General features: G+C 38.2%; 1 protein-coding gene and 1 long non-coding RNA gene across 10 annotated transcripts in view; one reads left to right on the forward strand and one right to left on the reverse strand.

Moving 5' to 3' along the window:
• The window catches only part of LOC130905118 (uncharacterized), a 79,827-nt gene extending 72,983 nt beyond the window's left edge, over positions 1–6,844 (reverse strand). The window contains exons 1-2 of one of the 3 annotated variants that reach the window (XR_009061037.1): positions 6,658–6,844; positions 341–1,864 (exon numbers count right to left, since the gene is read on the reverse strand). This is a non-coding gene — a long non-coding RNA (uncharacterized LOC130905118). Of the gene's footprint in view, positions 1–340 lie in introns of all 3 variants that reach the window. The other 2 variants (XR_009061036.1, XR_009061035.1) reach the window with 2 other exon arrangements.
• Positions 1–22,407, forward strand: part of unc5cb (unc-5 netrin receptor Cb) — a 266,077-nt gene that overhangs the window by 102,615 nt on the left and 141,055 nt on the right. The window contains exons 1-2 of one of the 7 annotated variants that reach the window (XM_057818154.1): positions 6,207–6,356; positions 6,734–6,851. The exons of 4 other annotated variants lie outside the window; for them this stretch is intronic. In XM_057818154.1, coding sequence (XP_057674137.1) covers positions 6,821–6,851 — 31 coding nt within the window. In that variant the 5' untranslated portion in view covers positions 6,207–6,356; positions 6,734–6,820. Of the gene's footprint in view, positions 1–6,206; positions 6,540–6,656; positions 6,852–22,407 lie in introns of those variants that run through there. 2 more of the 7 variants (XM_057818157.1, XM_057818158.1) reach the window with 2 other exon arrangements.

A 22,407-nucleotide genomic window follows, 5' to 3' on the forward strand; every position in this document is an offset into this window, starting at 1 on the left:
TTAAGACTGAAACTGTTTTAATATGCCGTTATCTAAGTTTGGTATACTTCTATTGCGTTCCTTTATATTGTGTTGTTTAGTTAGAAAATGCAGCTGGACGTATGGTCTTACCTCAAGAATATTTTGGTGGCCGTTTAAAGACGGAAGCATTCAAGTTGAATCAAAGCGCCACTGATGCTAATATGCAGTGCACACACAATATACACTGAATATCCACCAGCATAATAGCATTGGAAGTTCTGCTGAAATCTTCATGTGAAATCATTCTTCCTAAATGTTATTCTAATGCCATAGTCTATATTCTTCAAGTAAGCCTTTAAGTAAGCGTGTCTACATGTACCTGAGCAGAGCAGAAGCTGTGTCAGACTCACTGGGGTGCCTCAGCGTGATGTATGGTCTTCATTTCCCCCCTGCGGCACGTCTCCCTCTCCCCGCTTCCACCTTCGAGACAGACGGCGGAAATTAATGGTGTGGAACCAGTCTCCCATTTTAGCATTGTCTCTGCCCACCGCGGTCAGAATTAACACATTTATTAAAGTGCCTGGTTGCGACCTCTACTTACTGCGCTGCCAAGCATCACGGGTCAGGGGTTGTACGTCATGGGACAATTGATTTAAAAACTTTGGATTAATTGGTTGTTTGATTGAAATTGGGAAAAACTAGCATCACCCTGGGAGTTAAATGTTTTCCATTATAATTCTTGTATTTTAAAACACTTATTTGACTAGTGAAATTAATGAGAATGACAACCTGTTCTTAACCCCCCTAAAACAAAAATGTGCTTGTCCTTAATGGGGAAAATGTAATTAATCAATTTTTAGCAGTGTGGTGACTCAAATAGCAGTTTCACATTCAACAACACATTCCTTAATCCGTCAGTAAACTACGAATCTTTGATATGATGGAATTTTTCAATGATGCCATTTTCATTTGTGTTGTTTTGGGGTTTTACTGCCAACCTTTTCCCTGTTAAAAAGGATGGTCCACTCTATAGGGTTCAAGTCTGGAAAACCCTAACCAAACAAAACACCGCATCCTGTTTTAGCTGTTTTTATTGGGGTCAGTTACATCTTTCAGTCTTTTCTTTAGAAGTTAAAGGTCTTTGTCCGTAACCTCAACATCATTGTGGACTCCCTTATAATTTTGCAAAGTGACCCAGAAAAACCCACGACGTGAATTTGGAGGATACCAAACGCAACAGCAAAGGCTGTTTTGAGTTACCGAGATATTAAGTTTGACGGTCTGGAATCAACTCCTGACAGGTCCATTAGCACAGCTATGCATTAAAATCTGCTCCCTGGCACATTTAAGCCTTCCACCAATATGGCCAGTCACAGCCAGCTGTCAGGAATTTTTTTTTTTTTTTTTTTTTTTTTGCTCAGGGATGTCGTACTTGGACATGAATGCTAAAAAACCTTGATTCGTAATTGGATCAGCTAGTGAGTCCAACAGCATTTCCTGTGTTTTATGATAAGTCCCAGCAGACTGTGTAGCCACTGTGAATCGGAGCCTTCGTGCACTCTTATTTCCTGCCACATGTCCCCGGGCTGGGAGTTAATAGCAAGCGCTCTCATTCTGAGGCAGAGCCGCTCTAGTCACATCGCCCTTTGGCTTCATTTTCGCCGACACCACCCTGGTGTCATGTCTCAGGGGCACCTCATCTCCTGTCCTTTTTGCACTTTACCTTCATCAGCCTCCTCAAAGCCCTTGGGCTGTAAGTTTCTAAGGGTGAGCACTTAAATCTTGTTTTAAATCTTAACACTGCTGTTTAATCCCTTATTGAAGAGTCAAGACGCACCCCTCTTGAACAGTGGCTCGCTTGATCATTTGTTCGTGTAGAGACCCAAGTAAAGGCAGATCCATTCTGTGGACATAAGAAAAATAATTACATACAATATATCGATCAAAAACTAAACAGTGGCACTTTGTTTCTCTTTCAATGCCTGTCATAGGTCACCTGGCTGGCCATTTATTTGTGTTGCTGCTTTAAATGCTTAACGCGACCATGTAGGATCCGAGTAAAACGTTTGCTTTTCAGTTTTAGGGTTATGGTTTGTAAATCAAGGAACATTTTGGGTTTCTTGCTGGAAACCCCTGACATGAAGGTCACCACGGAGTCAGAATTCTTATTTATTATTATGTATTCATTTAGTTTTTCATACCTGTCAACCAGAGGCCGTTGGCAATCTTACAAATAGTGACGTATGCCCTTACAAATTGGTGAGTAATCTTACGTTTTATATAGCGTGCAATATGAAACAAAAATAAAACTCAATTTTTAAAATAATATGAATTCATTGGTAATATTGTCACATATAACCTGGTGCAATCAAAGAACAATCGATATCTTCAGCACCATCATGATTACTAAAATTTAACAGTGACTTTTGTTATAATTGTATGTAGCACTTTTGGCCATTTCTATCAAGTCTTTTGATGACTGCACTTCATGGCACTTCAGCTCGCAATTCAGCTTGATTTGAAGGTAGTTTGTTAGTGTGTCCAATTATAAATTAAAAAGGTCAGTTGATAAAATTAACTTAGCGATGCAATCTTTGAGTCAGGGAATATTTCTTTTGCTAATTCGTCACAGCATAGCTTTTCATTCTGCAGACTGCATCTTTATGACCAGTGTAGTTAATCTTACTTTACAAAAAGTAATTGATTACAGTTACAAATTACTTCTCCAAAAAAATCTATAACAAAGTTTTAAAACTGTTTCATCAATTAAAGATAGATTCAAGTCAAGATTTGCCGATTTAGGAGTATTTTAGATAAAAAGTTACTTAGGTTCGCTAGGAAGGATACTACAACAGAGCCTTTTTGAGAAGTCTACTGCTTTAAGATGGTGTCTGTTTACCAACGCCGGCAAGTGTATCATTTCGCATCTAGTTCATATACAGTACATGTGATATATAGCGTGGCATCATGTGGGCGTAGTTTGTAGGCTGTCGGCTCCGGTCAGGTATTATTGGAGTCACCTAGCCTAGCATCGCGTTTGCAACGGCGTCACAACTCCCTCTTTCCCACTCCCGCTCTTCTCTCTCCGTCTCTGACTTTTCTCATGTCATTCAACCAACATAGTAACGCATAATAATGCGCATTGTCTCGTTGCCGAAAAGGTGACAAAATCCGAATGGAGAAAAAAAACGTAATGCACGAAAAACGATTTTGAATGTACGGCATACACATTTAAAAATCAGTGCTCACTTGTACAAATTACGCCGAAACCGTACAACTTGACCGGTATGAGTTTTTTTCCCTCCTAAATCCACTGAAATATTAAGAAAACTGCTTCAATGATTTGCAAAAAAAAAAACAATAACCCCGACCTCCATCTCGTATTTTTTATTTTCCCTCATTCCCTCACATCTAAATGCAAAATCTCAATTTCAACTACTTAAGAACATAGGATGTCCAATAAAATTGAAGTTTATGTAAACATTTACTTTTTGTTATAAGTAACATACATTCACAAAAATAAGTAAAAATGACATATTGTGCACAGTGAAATGGAATACTGTATATTTTGAAGATCGCGCAAACATTTACTTTTTTTAATTATAAGGAAATGAATAAGAAGCCTAACATGAATGAACAAAAATAAGTCCAAAGTGCACATTGAAAGGTAAGATGTTCTGAACCTCCCCATCAGAGCAAATAAAATACAATATCATAGATAAGCCTCCTCAACTCTTTCCTTGCTCTTTAAGATTTGGTCCATTTTCTGTTGCATTGGCCTTTTTTATGGCATCAATTCAACAAACTTGTTCTTTTTTTTTTTTTTTTTTTTTTGGCTGTTCCATAAAACATGTACATTTAAACCAATCAGAGCTTACTATGTTTGCTGATCACATGCCAGTATGTCAGCCAACCGAACGGACAACTGAGTCCAGGGCGGCTAGATTGTTTTCTTCTTGGAGATGAGATGCGTGTGTGGCAACCTTGCAGTTTTTTTTTTTTTTTTACATAGCGTTCTGACAGTTGCCGTCATATTTTCAGGATCAAAGCACTATATACCGGAAGGGCATTCCAGCCCCGAATCTTATACCGGAACGGCTTTCCGGACCCTTCCGGCCAACTTTCACCCAAGCTCTTATCATATTTCTTGCACTGTCATTGAATATGGCGTGCACCTTTTATCCGACGATACCACAAATGTCCAACATTTTTTTCAAATGCGTCAGAAATTGTTACTACTTTATGTAACCCTTTGAACCACTGTGAATTTAGCAAAATATGTTGCAAATTGAAATCTGTGCCGATCCACTGTGGCATTAGATTAAGCATACTGGTGTGGCTTTTAGGCATGTGCCAGTATAATTTTCTGACGGTATGATAACCTTAAGCCAAAAATATCACGGTTTCACGGTATGACGGTATTGCAATTACAGCTTTAAAATGTGTTACTTTGAGATATCCAGGTTAAAAATTAAAAAAAATAAAATAAAAAACTTTTTTCCAATTTAACAGGATTTTTATTTTTCAAAATACATATTGTATTAGCAAATTGGAACATAAGTATAATGTTAAGTAAAAATAATTTTTAAAAAATAACAATATATTCTAAATAAAATTAAAATAAATGATGTCCTTTATGTGAGCCACAGCCACAGCTAAACATTATTACCATCAGAAGAAAAATAATTGAATTATTTTCCATAAAAAGCACGTGTGTATGACTCGTATCATGTTTACATGATATGCACTCTTTCTCAACATAGACAGTTGCCAGAGAGAAAAAAACACCACATGTTTTACCACCGCTAGACACACTAAACACACAGGAGTTAACTCTCGTGCTGGTGGGAATCGTTCATGACAGTGTTGACTAACCTTTAATTTTGTATAAATGCGAAATCATTTTGGAGGTATTTCCTCCTCGGCAGCCACCCTCCACAAACATGTACACGTCTGTAACTTTTCTGTAGCCGAAGTATTCCCATACCAGGGATTTCGTTTTCTTCGATGGGGGTAAAAATTAAGGCTCCTCCAGCCAATCGTGTAGCACAGCTGACTCTCACTGACACTGAAAAACAACCGGTTGGGGAGGATTGGGCCTTACAGCTGCAAGCGAGGGATTTTTCAATGCATTTTTGGGACGTAATACCTTAGGGATGGTATGATGTAAAATATTTTGTGGTTTTGAAACCTTGATGCTTTCATACCACGGTATACCTTGAAACCGGTAATCAACACATGTCTAGTATGAGGTCCGAATGAGGGTCGTGAATGATGGCTGAAATATATGCCGTTAAAAGTCAATTGAACGTGATTTGCAACAATATTAAACAGCTCTGGTAAACACACGTCTGTTAAACTGGGTCTGCTTGGGTGGAGGGGGGCTATGTGCTCGACTAGCTGACGAAATCCCACGTCCTCCACGATTAAGAACATTCGGTCACCCAAAGCAATAAATTCCAGAATTTTTCATGTAATGCCTTTTGTCTTGGGAAATGTTTTTGCCTTTTCAAAAACATCCTGCAGAGACAGCGCAGACGTGCTTGTGGAGAATTTCCTTGTCTGAGCCATGTTGCTTTCATATTCTGAATGGAGACCTGGGTGCTTCGATTTCAGATGTTGGATTAAACCTGATGTGGAAAAGTTCTTTGTAAATACACACCCTCTTGAAATTTGCACTTGATACATTTAGCAAATTGCCATCCTGGGTTCTTTCTCAGACATTGAAATGCAGCCAGACAGGGGACATATTGCCTTAAAAGAAGTGCACATTCCAGCTTATTTTGCCTGCATTACCACAAATTCAGGTCTTTATGGCGTAATTCAAAAAAACATACGACATATTAATGCATCTTTAGTTCTGAGTGAGTTTAGGACCAAATCGATGGCCTATATTTGTTTTAATACATTAGTATATCGCCACACACTTTTTTTTAAATGATACAATATATTTTAGGCTCCTAAAATGTGGTTCATGGACTGTCTACTCCCCAGTTTAAGAATCAGATTATCCAAATGATTGATTTTTCTTCATCAGACGTGATGCTGGCCATACAAACATTTGTATTACAGAACCTGAAAACCATCTAGCCACTCTCTCCCCCTCAGGCAAAGACAGCTTTATGTAGTCCAAAAACGCTTGTCCAAATATCTAATAAGCCATCTTTAGGTCTTAAGGCCACATCCTACTTTCATCTCCCCCATACCTCTCACTCCCCCGAGGCTTTTGCATCAAAGGAAATGTGTTTACACAAAGGATCATACGCCAGGGCGCACGCAATATTCCTACTCAAGCGTATCCGTTGGTATTCCTGGTGAATATCCACTCGCCAGGTGGCCTCCACTCCGCTCCAATAAGACTCACGAGCTCACTTCGGTCCTTTCAAGGGCTGGACGTACGTATCCATTTACCCCAAGCAACGTTGGTCTCCCTGGTCTGGGACATGTTAGCAAGCTGCCAAATGAAAGGGGATAAATCACGCAAATGAAAACAAATAGAGCCATGGCTAATTAAAAACGTTTGGCCCGCTCTGAAAACATATTTGATGGTGCTCCCGGAAACATATGTTCCTCCCAAGGTACTCTGAAAGGAAGCAGGGTTTGTCCCCTGTTTTTCCTAGACTTGTTTGAAAAGAGTGTGCAAAAAAAATACTGTTATGCTTTCCTGTTTGTGCAATGTGAATGATTTCTACCTACTTGCTAATGTGTGTTTTCTTCTTTTGCCTCTCTCCCACACGCTTCTAATTTTCCTGTTGATTCTTCGCAAACAAAGGTAAGCGTATTTAATCACAGCATTTTTTTTTTTTTTTAAATCCACAATCTGCACAGTAAGAACATTGTTCAACACGATGAATTATACATGCATGGATTAAAAGCCATTGTGGTGAAGGGTAAGCCAGTGCTTCTATGTGGGCACTCCCTTCCTCGCATCATTGTTTTTTTGTTAACGCATTCACTGCCATTAACATTTTATTAAATTCTTTTTTTAAAAAGTAAAATAAAAACCCCACAAAAAACAGCTAGAATCATAGCCATGTTAATATGTTTATAAACTATGTTATAAACCAATCTCTTTCCAAATCTGTCAATAATTTGGTTAGTTAAATGTATTTTAGTGGAGAAAATCACCCACTTTACGTTTGCTACATTCGAGCCTGCCAGAGAAGTCCCCTGACGCAAGATGGCCAACAGTTACTTACTCTGTCGACCAGTGTTGTTTTTGGCAACCATTTTCCTTTGTGTCTTAGTCTTAATGTTTTGGACGAAAATATTTACTTAGTCATATTTTAGTCATTTCAAAATGTATTCACCTTCGTCTAGTTTTACTCAACGAAAACTAATTTCGTGTAGTTTTAGTCGATAATTCTCAAAATGTTTTCATCTATAAACTTCAAAGGTTTTAGTCCTTGAATAAATAATTAAAGGTTCCCAACAATTTCGAATGAACGAGACAGACGAGCACATAACTGTAGTCTACAACGACATCACTATTTTCATGAAGGTAATACACACTTAGCAGGAAAACAGCACATTATTTGCAATTAATTACCATAATTTCCCGAAAATAAGGCGCACCCGTGTATAACGCGCACCCCAAATTTACTCGTAAAATCTAAGAAAAATTATTGTACCCTTGTATAACGCGCACCCTAATTTTAGCACCAAAAAATAGAAGAATACAAGAAAACAGAGCTCGTGTACAGATACAGAAATGTCATTTTACTGACTGGTGAAACACGGCACAAGCATAGCACATTGGTAGTTCAAAACATTACCGTAAACTGACAATATGTACGGTAATAATATGATTTGACAACTTCTCCAACTTAACAGAATCCAGGAGAAAACAAAACAGATATGACTTCTCTTTAAAAGGCTGCTGTACAACTTGCTCATTTCATCATGATGAATAAATGTTTCTTCCATGGATTGATACGGTAAAATAAAAGTGTGTACTGAAGTCGGAAATCGGAAAGAGCGCATCGCTGTAGACTGTAACAATAGGTACTATTGTTATTTGGGTTTGAGTTTCCGGGGGACAGATATAGTTGACGGACACAGGAAGTCTGTGTTGTGTTACGCTTGTTATGGTCCGAGTGGCCAAGTTGCAATAAACGTTGACTCATATCAGTTCAAGAAATTAAATTCTGTGCTTTATGAAGAGTGAAAAAAGCACACTTTAACACAGACGAAATCATTCAACCAATCAGAGTGAAGTATTACCGAAACAAAATGGTGACATCATGTACCATAATAGTCGGCAACGGATCGCCGCATACATTTTCTTCATCACAACATGGCCGTGTCAAAAAAAAAAAAATCTGTCTTTATATACAGTATATATGTGTATATATATATATATATATATATATATATATATATATATATATATATATATATATATATATATATATTAGGGCTGTCAAACGATTAAAATTTTTAATCGAGTTAATTACAGCTTAAAAATTAATTAATCGTAATTAATCGCAATTAATCGCAATTCAAACCATCTATAAAATATGCCATATTTTTCTGTAAATTTTATATATATTCTGTAAAATAAATTGTTGGAATGGAAAGATAAGACACAAGATGGATATACACATTCAACATACGATAGATAAAGACTGTAGTGGGCATTTCACTCTACTGTCATTTAAATCTGTCTATGCTGTCCTCACTCCGAAGCGTCTACTTTTTCCAAAGCTAGACAGCTAGTGAACGACGCCTTATTAGACTTCTTCCTTTTTCATCTGATTTATTAATAAAATGGCCTCAAACCATTGTCCTCTTTAGACCGTCGTAAAACTACAAAAAGTACACAAGCATTGCATTAGCAACAACGTTAGCTTAGCACACTATACAGGTTCACTAAACATAAACAAAAAGCGTCTCATACAAAAAATATAACATTTCGCTTACTAACATAATATGTACATTCCTTACAACAACCATACTAACGGACAAATCTTGTCCAAGGATCATATAAGCACAACATTATCAGCCCGAGACGTCGTGCAGCCATAATGAACTTGCAAGAAAACAATAAACAATGTCGCAAAGCGACCACAAGAGTTCGCTGTTGGACAGCACAAAAAGCCTTGCTGTAAAACTTACCAAAAGGCAGAATACTTTCTGAGCGGGACATGTGCGTTAATTGCGTCAAATATTTTAACGTGATTAATCTAAAAAATTAATTACCGCGCGTTAACGCGATAATTATGACAGCCCTAGTATATATACTGGACTGTCTCAGGAAATTAGAATACACAATATTCTAATTTTTTGAGACAGTCCTGTGTATATATACAGGACTGTCTCAGGAAATTAGAATACACAATATTCTAATTTCCTGACTGTCTCAGGAAATTAGAATATTGTGTATTCTAATTTCCTGAGACAGTCCTGTATATATACACAGGACTGTCTCAAAAAATTAGAATATTGTGTATTCTAATTTTCTGAGACAGTCCAGTATATATATATATTTTTTTTTTTTTTTTTGTTTTTTTGTTTGCTTTCTCCATCCCTGTACCTCTGTATAATGTGCACCCATGATTTTACAAGTTGATTTTGTTGAAAAAAGTGCACGTTATATTCGGGAAATTACGGTACGGTAAACTCACCTGGACGCCACAAACTGTATGTAAAATTCTTTCCGAGAGTTTAAGAAGACACCGAGTCACCGCGCTAAATGCTAACGCGACGGCTATGCTAACACTACAAGTTAGTTTAGTGTGTGATGATCATTCAGCACAGACCTTTAAAGGCTCCAAGCAGCACCTGACACGTTTCACAAAAGAAGCCTGAAATGGGCAAACGCTTAATCCTGTGTGTGTGACAAGGGGTGGGTGCAGCACGTCACATGACTGACACGACCAAACACTGCTAAATGCGTTCCAACTCCACATACAATAAGAAAATATGTGAATTTATGACGGAAGCTAAGGCGAATTTTCATCTCGTTCTCGTGTCGTCAGACGACAACTGGCATCCATCTCGTTATGTTTTAGACTTCAAAGACACGTCTTCAGCGCATCATCGTGACATCATCGTCATGAAAAAACTGTTCGTTGACGAAATATTTTCGCTATCGTCATCGTTGATCGTTATCGTCATCGTTGCTGCCGACTCTGTCTTTTGACAGTTAGCTTTATACATGTTCACATATATGAGGCAGACCACTAATGCTGCAACAACTAGTTGATTTATTCGATTAAAATTGATTAATAAATTAGTTGCCAACGAATTTGATAATTGTTTTTTGCCGGTAGCTATGATCAGTACCTGTTTGCGTCCTTGTTTGTGTGTAATGTGAGGCTGGACGTGCACGCCACTGATTAGAACAAGAGGGAGAGAGAGTTCACTGCTACGCTCAGGTTGGGTTGCTGAATCAATAATATTTTAAAGTGTCAAGAGTTAGATTGTCTTTTGTGTTGTTAGACCCAGTGTGCCTCCCTCAGAGGTGAGTAAGTGAACCCAATTGTATTGTTTGTATTCTTCTTCTTGCTTGAGACGTTACTACTTAGCATGGAGCGCTAAGCTACTTAACGTTTATGCTAATCAGTGTCTTAATTGTCCGTTTGAATTGTGTTTAAAGAAGCATATTGGCACTTGAGTTATTATTAGATAGTAACGTTGTCTCATTTCTTTTCATAAAGAAACCACACACATAAATAAACCCAGTCATATAACATCTTAAAGTCTCGGAAGTCTTGTTAATATTTTGTGTTTGTTCAAGCCAGATCCTTTTATTTTGGTAGTGGTTTGCCTCCTTGAGCAAACTTTACTTCCTGCTCTTGCCAATCAGGCTGATCATGTCCACCTGTGACCTTCTGTATATATAGCCTGCAGTTAACCATGCCCAGTGTCGGTTTGTCTTGTATCCTGCCATGTTCCATGTCACCAGCTCATGTAAGCCTTTTCTTGACTAAGATTTATGTTGAGTTCAAATGCCCACTTTTGTTACTTTGTTGACTTCGCTCAGAATATTGGTATCCAGCAAGTGCTGTGACTTTTTGTTGACTTTGCTCAGAATTTTGGTATCCGGCAAGTGCTGTGAATTTTTGTTCTCTTTTTGAACTCCTATGAACTGAAAATAAATATTTTTGTTCAAACGGAACATTCGTGCATTTGGGTCCTTAGTGAATCCTTGTCACTCCCCTTCAAACTGTAAATTGTCAAACAATAGAGTGTGCTTTGAAATTCGATTTGGATTGTATTTAAGAACAACTGTTTGATAAAGAAAACTGTTTCATTACATCCTGACTTGTCCTTATTCGATTTTGTTGTTTAGTTTATTTAAAGAAAATAAATGAGTCATTGACACAATTTATATCAGCGCTTATCCCACAAGAAAAAATGTCAATCAGCAGCTTTTTTTTTTAATTTGAATGAACAAAACTTTTGTCTGATTTGTGGACTGAGAAATTCTTTTAATGTTTTATATTCAGAACCTGCATTAAAAACTTAAAGTTTATGTACTTAAAACAGTATAGTTGCAGACAGCAGTTAGTTCAGGAAGCTGTAATAAAATATTTTTTTGAAGGAAAGAGTCATCCATTTTGTCTTCTTTGTTAATTATAACATGCCTAAATCAACATTAAGTTCAATTGTAAAGGTAATCGTTTGTTTAATTAATTAATTAATCGATTATAAAAATAGCCATTAGTTGCAGCCTTACAGACCACATTGTACTGACAGCGCATAGTATGACGATTGCACATCAATTTATGTACATGGAATGGTTTTAAAATGCAGGGACTTAATTTTATTTCTAAAATATGACAGTGGTCAAGTTATACTTTCTTTTGCGAAAGAAATGTAACGTGTGACGTGGGGTGTGGGAGTTGAGAACCCTGGATGAATCACAACAACATGATAATGCCATGGTTAACAAAGCTTGTTGCAAAACTATTTATGTTTGGTGAAAAACAACTATCGATACAAACCAGTTTTATTTTCATGGTCTTTGTGGAATTTTAGCTGATTTTGAGACCGATTATATGTTACATATTATGATTTTTGCTTCAAGCTTAAGTGATCAAGGTCACTTTGTTGTCATGCTTTCAACTAATCAGTGACAAATAGGAAGCGACGTTAAACGCCACCGGTAGCACTTTGTTTCTTCTCACTGTCATGCAGATACCTTTCATGTTATGGGATTATTGGTGACCTAATTTAATGATCCAGGGCACATGTTTCAAAGGTGATTAAAATGACATATCCAAAACACATGTACCCACTCCCTCAGTAAAATAAAAATAAATTCAGATAAACAGAAGTGCACTGTATAAATATGTACCATATCCATAAGAACAATATTACAACAATAATAAGAAACTTTAAAAACAAAAATTCCCCAAAAAGAACAATGAACCATTATGTAAACATAACATTAACAACTGTAATAGTAATAAAGATACAGTAACTTTAATTCAAATGAACAAAATACTCGTGAACTAACCAATAAAAAAATAAAATAAAAAATTGCCATTTTATTCTTGGAGGGAAATTCTGGGGAAAACTCCGTAATGTACAATAGGTGGCCCTACAGAGCCATTTTTGTGAAATTATGTGTGGCAACTTAAAATATAAAAGTTTCCGGTTTTGGAGCATGTCCTTCAATTGCATAGTTTACGGCAGATATAATTATAATTATTATTATTATATTTATTATATTTACATATAAGAATTTCTAGAGATGCAATAGGGACCTCAGCGTGATCACTGCTTCAACCCTGATAATAGTGCCTTTCCACCAAATGAACTCTAAAGGAATTCTTGTTCATAGCTAGTGCTGTTTTTTAATAACGCTCTTCCCTAGAATCAGTTTGGATTTCCACCAGGAAGGAGCCACACCATGAGTCAATGAAACACATCACTACGTCATTGTATAAGCAATGAATAGCGGTGTTGTATGTTTCGCTCGTCATAGTTGGTTCAGCTTGAGAAGTGTAGTATATGTGTGTACGGGATAGGCTCCAGCACCTCCGCGACCCTCGTGAGGAATAAGCGGCATGGAAAATGCCTGAGACACGACAATAAAGGTTATTGCTGAGCCCAGTCTTTTTATTAAGTGTACCTGACCCAACGTTAGAAGACACGACATGGGGGAAAAAGGGCAAATGTTTTCCTCTCCAGCTCAAAAACTAATCCAAATGCTCAGCATGGCCATGGGGGTCTCTTTGTTTGCTCAGGCCCGAATAATACTTCTTAGAAATACAGTAGGGACCTCACAGCTGTCACTGCTCTGTCCCTAATAACGGCAACACAAAAGAATAGCCAGAACAAAAACAACAATAAAAAAATGACAGTAATAATAAGGCAAAGAAAAAAAAAACAACACTACATTCATTCAAAAATTGACTATGATAACACGTGCTACTAAAGAACATTTATTCATTTTTGTTTTACATGCCTTTACTTTTTGTTTAAAAATTGATGGAAAAAATTGCAAAATATGGCATTTAAATAAAAAAGAATCATTCCATTTATCATAGAAATACAGGGAAAAAAACTTAATCAAATAGACAAGTTTCCTGAGCAAAACATAGGCGGCGCCATCTTGGAACATTTTTGCTTCGAACTTACAGTTTAGACAGAACAACATAAAGTGTGACTGAAGTAAGCAGTATGTTGACAAAGTTAAAACTGCAAAATCAAACTAGAGGAACCCACGCCCTCTCCAAAAATGGATTTAATGCCACGTAGCTGAGACTCCGAGACTTTCTGTTCTGTGTGTGAACTCCTGGAAGCGCCTATATATATAGGTGGAAGAGGAACGTTTTGTACAGCGTCCAGCTCCAAACCGCCAGTGTTGATCTACCTCGCCGTACGCCTTAAATCGAAACCAGCTGGAGATAATAAGTTAAGGATGTGATTTAAACCTAAGGATCTACCTAAACGATTGTATGTTTGTCATTATCACTTCGTTGATCATTCGAGGACAAAATTATAACCTGTGCAGGCTGTTTTGACGTGAGGTGTAGAATGATCCTTCGGCCACTTAAGTGACCAAAATGAGGTCAAAGGCCGAATGCAGAAGTGCTGACATGGATTTTGTTGTTACAAGGAAATACTACAAGGCATTTACTGTACATATAAACACAAATAGTGTGTCATTCTTTTTTATTGCAGATATTGATCGCAATAAAACTTTAGGACAACATGATTCCATTTCTTGTTTTAATTAAAACAATTGGTGCTTGTGCAAAACAGGTCAAACACAAATTATAAAATTATTAGAAAAATATTAACGGAGAATGTGATATCAGACAGCAGTGCTCCGGAGCGGCTTAAGGGAGTCTCGCCTAATTTTCATCTGACATCACGGAGAACCCTGGCAGCCTCCAGACGGGCTCTCTCCCGCCGTCCTCTGTATTTCCAGCTCCAATAGCGTATCTTGACCGTCAGTCGACCGTCGATCGAGCTGACGGTCCACCGCAAGGCGAGCCACTGTCTGTTCCAGCCCCTGCCACTCGGCCGCCCCCAGTAGTCGAGCCTTCCATCATCAAAGTAGAACGCATGAAGTCTCGATATATGTCCATCAACGTTAGAGGCGTGCAAAATTTCCGATTCTTAGACTATTCGCGATTCGGCCCGTGGAAGATTCGAGAATGATTCACAAACATCCAAATTTAGATTGTTGAATTATACCAAGTAAAGCAGTCAAAACACAGCGCGGTCTTCGGGATGCAATGAGGAACAGACCGAGAGTAAATATCATGTTCAACTCATGCAGCTAGATCAAAAAACAATAACACCTGACTGCGCTCGACAGCCGCTACAAACAACTCCCAGTTGCTAGTTGCTACAAACGTACAGCCACGTAACGCTATGGTAGATATCGCATATATGTAGAACTAGATGTGAAATGACAGACTTGCCGGCGTTAGTAAATAGCCGCCATCTTAAAGCAGTAGACTTCACTGGAAGGCTCTGTTGTAGCGAGCCCAATTAACTCTTCCTAAATCAGCAAAATCTTGACTTGAATCTAAAACTTTGACGTGTTGAAAGTAGACAGAAGGAAAATTATGGAATAACGGGAGCAATTTTAACAACTTTAATGGTTGATTCTAGAGCTGAAACGAATACTCAAGCAACTCGAGTAACTGAAGTTTAAAAACTGATCCGAGTAATTTTATTCACCTTGAGGAATTGTTTACTTTTGCCAGCTCTAAGCATCTCGTTTTGCCCGGACTACTTTTAATGCGGGACAACACGCTGACGTCACGTGTGTAGCGGAAGAAGCAATAAAAAAAAAAAAAAAAACCTTACTGCAGCCGACAGCCGCTACAAACTATGCCGACATTGCTAAAAACTACGCCCGCATGATGCTAGGGTGGTAGCAGGTAGTGTCCGATGCATCTCATAGATATCGCATGCATTTAGGACTAGATGCGAAATGACAGACTCGGCCGTGTCTGGGCAGTGTTAGTAAACAGCCGCCATCTTTAAGCAGTAGACTTCTCGGCGCTAATAAATATAACGTTACTCTCAGTCGCTCACATAATGTTAGCCCTTCTGAGGGCTAGGTTTCTACTGATTATGAGCACTGTCGATGTGTGGCTAACGTGTCTTACATACAGGCTTTATTTAATCTGTAAAAACACAGCGGTGTAGAGTGATGAGGGTGTAAAATTAAAACATTATAAAGCTAACTGTCAGTTATAGCTCAGTAGTCATTGCTGAATAAAACACCAAGTAGCACTGGTCCCTAATGTGCTCCAATACAGCAGGTATCATACACTTATTTTGAACACTGCAAAAACTCAAAATCCTATCAGTATTTACAGTTTAGACTAACTTAAAACTTAACTCAAACTTAAAAATAGCTTGACACAAATGGAAATTCAACTGAAACACGTGGGAAAAACACGTAGCTTTCAAGTGATGTGTGTTATCAAGCGTAATTACATTTTTAGGTAAGAAATATGTTTTTTTAATAAGATCTAGAAGTTTTTTGAGTGAAAGCAGTGAAAAAAAATTTCTAGTCACATCTGAGATGCAATTGTTGGCTGTTTTCAACAATGTACATCGAAAATAAAGACATTGATTGACTGAAAATGGTTCAATATTGGATTAAATGTCATTTTTTCCTCATTTATAGTTATAATTTCTCTTTACCTAAAATAAATGTTTTATCCGATTACTCGATTAATCAATAGAATTTTCAGTCGATTACTAAAATATTCGATAGCTGCAGCCCTAGTTGATTCACAACAATAAATTAATTAAATGTAGTTTAAAGCTGCTGATACAGAATGGAGACTTGAGTATTTTATTTACTGTTTTTAACTATTAAATTGATACTGAAATATTAGTTTGGTTTAGCCTGAGAGGATTTTGAAACAATTTTGGAACTAATGTACAAAACATTAAAAGCGCGCGGGGGAGGGGGCAAATTGGAGTCTCTGAATCGTAATCGTAATTTAACCGTTAAGTGCCCGAAGATTCCCACCTCTAATCAATCTGCAGTAAGTGTTGTTGTGAGGCACTTCCCTTGCCTAACAGCGTTTACCACCTTAAACGAAAAAAAAAACTTGCAACACTTGCATTTCTGCGTTGACATAATTGTGTCATCCTACACATGCTGATTAGCAGCAGATAGCATGTGTTGTAGGCACAACAGTACAGTAATTGTAGTAAATTATAGCTCATCATAATTAAAATCATCATCTTAATAACAATATCAAAGACAAGTCGTTTCACGCGCAAGATTTCAGCTTTAGTATTTTTTGAGCACGGGACACAGAAAATATAGGGATAGGAAGAACATACTTTCCATAACACCAGCGGCAACACCATAAACACCTGGTCTTTGTGGTGGCACGGTCTTAGTTCCACATCTGCCCTCATGAGCATGTTGTCCTCCCATGTCGTGATGATGGCAGATAGATGCGCTATTTCCAAATTGTCTTTTTTGAGGGATTTTAATGAGTATTGTTACTCCAGCTCTACAGTTGTTTTGGATTGAGAAAGTGTAAAATGGAAGTCGCGAGCAGAAATGTGGAAGTAAAGCGGACGTACCTCGGAAACTTGTCTATACCAATTTTTAATATCCCCAATATATTTAATAATTTTAGGAACAGCTCTCATTTTTTACAAGTTTTCCTTTTTTTGAAAAGTAGTTTTCATGCACATCTTCAACAACCCTTTAATTAAATTATCTCCCATCCTGTTTGTTGGTCATTTAGTTGTAGAGATAATTGGGTAATAGGAAATGATCCTTTAAACATTCTTAGCTGTGCTTGCGAGTCTTTGATCTGTCATCCCAATTTGCCGTGACTTTTCCATTGTTAGGAAAAACACATCTAAGACTCGCTATCACCCTGAAGCGCAATGAAGTCGTATCAGCATTATTTGATGTATTGTAAATGTCACAATAACGTAATCCTCCAGCTGCATAATGTTGTCGTGGCTCGGTTCTGAAGAGGTGGTTTGTTTTTAGTCTTAAGAATTCAAACAAGTGAGCCTGTCCCTCTATTTGATTTTGTCTTTGGATTACTCGCCGGCTCGTTTTGTTTTCAGCACCTGGTTTTGAAACAGAGTTCAGTAGTGCGGAAAAGCCCTACAGAAGCCTTCGAAGGTGGCAGATCACAGGCAAAGTCAGATGCTTGGGAATGGAGCGACTGACAGGCGCAGAGGTCTTATCATCCCCCTAAGACAGGAATTTATGTGTATGTCAGAATGGAAGGTTTTGAAGGAATAAGACGATAAACAAAAGAACAACAAAACTAAAGCTGCACCAGAAAGCAATATTTTCATAAAGGTACAATATTGATTCTTTGAAAAATGATTCAATATTTTCCGATCTCACAAAGTCTGTCACGATTCAATACAAGAGACTTTGATTTAATAGAATATTATTTACACATTAAACAAGATCAGTTCCATATCATGTAATATCAAGTAATAATCAAGTAGTAATCAAGTAATAAAAAATACAAACCAATTTTTTTTTGTGTGTGACAATTTTGTTGCTGAAATATTTCAGACATTTTAATGAAAACCATTCTTTTTCAACAAAATGGCTTATCTAAAAATGTCGATATTAATCAATGTTTTGCATTTGGAACCATTTTTATTAATTGTGTTTAAGCTTAAAAAACCGATATATTGATCCAGATTAATTAAATGTTACAGCCCTACTGGCATGTAGTGGTATTGTCACATTTTGGGCGTTACACTTTATTTTAATGCTTCTTACGACTACAGTCATAATAATGATTTGACAACTTTCTTAAACATAAATGTTAATGAATGCTTATGAGAGATGTCATCAATTTTCATTAAGTAAATTCTGTTGCTTTTTTTGGTAAACTTTCACTTAACAGAAAAAAAGTGGGTCGAATGACAACTTGCGTATTGAGTCACTCGTATCCAATAATTAAACAAAGATACAAAGAAAACATTTCTTGACTGGTCTTGATCTTGCTCCACTCCAGGGAACCTACTCTGTACAAGCTGGCCTATCATACTCCGCTCAAGCATGGCTCTGAAAATGATTGTTGTGGCTGCGAGGTGGACATGTTGTGGCTGCTTCCACTGCATTCACCGTGGGGAGGAGTGAGGGAGGGAGTATAGTAGAGGTGGTGGTGGAGGGGGTGCCATACTTGCTTGTCATTGCCCCGCCATTATATGTGGTTGACCTATTTCACTGACTTGGAGGGACCCGGGCGAAATCACAGGCTGACAGTGGTCCCCTGGTGAGTGAAGTTGAGTGTGTGATTCCCTAATGCAGTCACGCCCTTGCACACGCAGCCTACGCACACACACAGACACAGTTCCAAACTACTCAAGTGGCTCTAACACATGCATTAACAGGTGTGATGTATTTTCACTCCTATATCAAGGATATACAGTGTTATGAGAACAGTCACTCTAGCGATACTGTGGCACTGTTATGGTTCACCTTTGGCCAACATTGCGACCTGAAATACTGATGAAGTACAGTTCAGATTATTTTAATTTAATTTATTACATGTATTGCATTTGATATTTAATAACTGTTAGTTTATAAGAATATATGTAAAGTATTTGTCTGTGTTTAGCGTGTATAGGTAGTCCCCGGGTTACGATGTACTCGACCTACGCGATTTCGACTTTACAACGCCGGAGTCTCATCCTCCATTTTGTCTCCAGTCATTTTTTGTTTTTTAGTCGCATAAACAGTACCTTATTGTACCTAACAGTATCTTATTTTTTACTTTACTCTATTAATATGAGGTGTTCTGTCCACACTAAACGTGAAGCTGTTCAGCTTTACAAACAGCTAACAAGGCAATTGTGCTGTTTGAAGTGTTTTACTTCCTTCACTTTTGACAATTTGTAAAACTGTAACACACATATGTACACTTATTTTCAAAACAGCACACATTTTAACAATAAAACACTTGACACAAAACAATTGGTGTTCACACGTCCATCTAGTCTGATCAATATGTAAATTTAGTAGATTAAATTTGTCAAGACATGGCATAAACATAGAGGACCCAAATGCAGGGAAAACAACTGGGAGGCAAAGCAGGGTGGTGATCAACTCAAAAAATGTTTTAATCTCAGTGACAAAACTCAAAAGTACAAACAAAAGCCCCAAAAAGCAAAGTACAAACCAAATTAAAAAAAGAAAAAGACTGGGTATGAAACTTGCTGGGATACAGGCACGATGGGAGCATAGACACGTTGCCTGGTATACCAGATTCACCGCTGTTCGAGAGATTGAGTCTGGCGACCGTCCGGCAGATCAAATTCCGAGGGCGGAGCAAGCCACAGCAAACAGAGAGCGGAGTGGACCAATCAGCGACGGGCAGACGTGATGTTGTTAAAGCGACAAGTAATTAGCGTGAGCGGAGAATGGAAAAGATTATTCAACATGGCTATGGCGAGCCATGTTGACTATTGTCACTGACTTGTTTCGATGTGTTTTTGGTCATTTAAAACTGGTTATACCATGGATTGGAACATATTCTCGGCTCTCCCGTTTGCCATCTGTGTTGTTGTAGACACGTATTTCGGCGCGCAAGAGTAACGTTACTCGTTAAGAACACATCACGCGAATAAACGAATCTGATTGGACGATTGATTTTGTACCTTGCTCGAGAGGCCGTTAATGGGTTGGGTCCCAGACTATTTCTCACAGTGTTTGAAAAATACAGGGAGAATAGTCGGAGAAGCATGAAAGCGACAATGACGCAACAAAGACTGACAGCACATGGGGTAACAAGACAATGAGACACAGATGGTTGATACAAAAGGCAGCAGATTGGTCAAGACACAAGGAAGAGGCCACAACAGGTAAAATCAATGGGAAATCACATGACAAGGCACACTAGGGCACAAACCCAACAACTAAAGGCATGACAAAAGTAGCTTAATTTGCCTAACAAAAGTCCGCAATCTTGAATGCTACGAATGCTAATGTATTTAAAATTCTCATAGCACATCGCTCACATATAACTCCACAAACTGTAGCTGTCAACTTAACCAGAGGACAGTGTATCCTCCATCATTAAACAAAATACAATAATTTTGGACTTCTTGGATAGTTATTTTGTAGGGGTACCAAAAGGGTTAAATCCGATTCACGCGAAAATTCAGGGTACTTCGCCAATGTAGGAACAGAACTCATTCTTAACCCAGGGACTACCCTAATCTGCAACAGGCTCATAATGCTACTTTTGTGTTGTTGTTTTTTTTAACCTGTCCTTTTTCAGTTGCTTTGACATGAAGAATGGTAAATCTGAGGGTCTTTAAAAGCTAAAACAGCTTTGCCACATGATCATTTGGTGTACTCCTCTTGTGGTGTTGTGGTGTTGTGGTGTTTATTTGGAAATATACCTGAACAGAAGAGCGTTGAGTGGAACAGACAAAGAACAAAAAAACGAGGAAATAGCTACAAAGAAATATGAATTTGAATATTTATGCTACCTAATTCTAAGTAACCTTGCAAGTTCAATAGTACTATTCTTACCAATCGGACACGCAATCTTAGAAATGATGTGTCGTGGAGAACCCAGTATTTGGATTGCTTACCTGTGAGCATTGATAAATTGACATACTAGTCGTACCTCTTTAATCTCTATTTTTGGCACCAGTACCAGTATGTGTCTAGTGATAACCTAATCATGCGTTTAGCCACTCTAACGTATGTGGTAGTCATGCGTAAAATAGAACAGCTGCATAGGAGCCGTCAGGCAAAACCAGGCTGGCACGCACTTTCAACGGCAGCCATATACAGACGAGGGGATGCCGTCAATGCCCTGTGACCCAGGGCAGTCCATCCAAGAGATGAGGGAGTGCACGACCCCCCCCCCCCCCCCCCCACCCAGCCTACAAACACCACCACTCGCGACAGTAGACATGTGCCGATTACTGGTTTCAAGGTATACCGTGGTATGAAAACGTCAAGGTTTCAAAACTGCAAAAATTTTCCGTCATACCGTCCCTTAGGTATGCTAGAGAAAACAAATGGGCGGATGTATTTTCTTTACACGACTGGACATGACAGTCGTTTGCATCAGTGGTGGATGTTATTGAATAATGTCTTGATGTGAATTTAAGTGTGAATGTGCCATGAGTGTACAATAAAGTAAAATCAATAGCCAATGGCTGGAGGCTTCTTCATTTGGTTGTCCTCAGCTAGTCTCTTTGGTAAAAGGACAGTACTTATATAGCGCATTTATCTACATGGTTACCATGCCCAAAGCGCTTTACATTAGCACACATTCACACACACCAATGGTGCGGCTGCCATGCAAGGTGCTGCCAACCCAGTGGGGGCAAATTAGGGTTCAGTGCCAAGGGCACTTCGACAGTGGGCAGTTGTAGCCGGGAATCGAACCGTTGACCCTTCAGTCCAAGGACAACTCCAGCTACCAACTGCGCCTCCATCTGCTTTCTGTCATTCAGAATTGCATCGACATGTTTTTGTAATTAAGATTTTTATGTGCATAATCACAGGCATACTGTTTGTGCATTTTGTGTGTGAAGAATGACGGTACAGTATTTGTGATTCTATGATAGCTCTTAATAGGGTCACAATGAGATCTGGTGGCTATTGTACTGAGAAGAATTGCCGCGTATTTGTCAGTAAAAGTGCCAACTTTATGCTGCCTTCCAATGATGCGTGTTGGTATCAGCCCACAGCTGCTTAATAGAAAAGACTTGGCTTTGCAGGAAGTGCCATCGATCTGACAGTTTGCTGTATGAAAGCACCAATGAGAACATGATAGCCTGTTTAATGTGATTCAGGTGCTCTATGCTCCTCTGGAAGCAGATTTTTGTAATTTGGTCTCAAAACAAAACAAAACAAAAAACATGTACAGTATCGGGAATATAGACCCTACTCACATGACATCACAACCACGCCCCCGTGCCATATTGTCCGTCAACTCGTCGTTGTTGATGCATTACCGCTACGTAAATTCATCCTATTATGGCGTG

Source organism: Corythoichthys intestinalis, chromosome 17 (genome assembly GCF_030265065.1).
Source record: "Corythoichthys intestinalis isolate RoL2023-P3 chromosome 17, ASM3026506v1, whole genome shotgun sequence".
In the NCBI taxonomy this organism is placed as follows: domain Eukaryota; kingdom Metazoa; phylum Chordata; class Actinopteri; order Syngnathiformes; family Syngnathidae; genus Corythoichthys; species Corythoichthys intestinalis.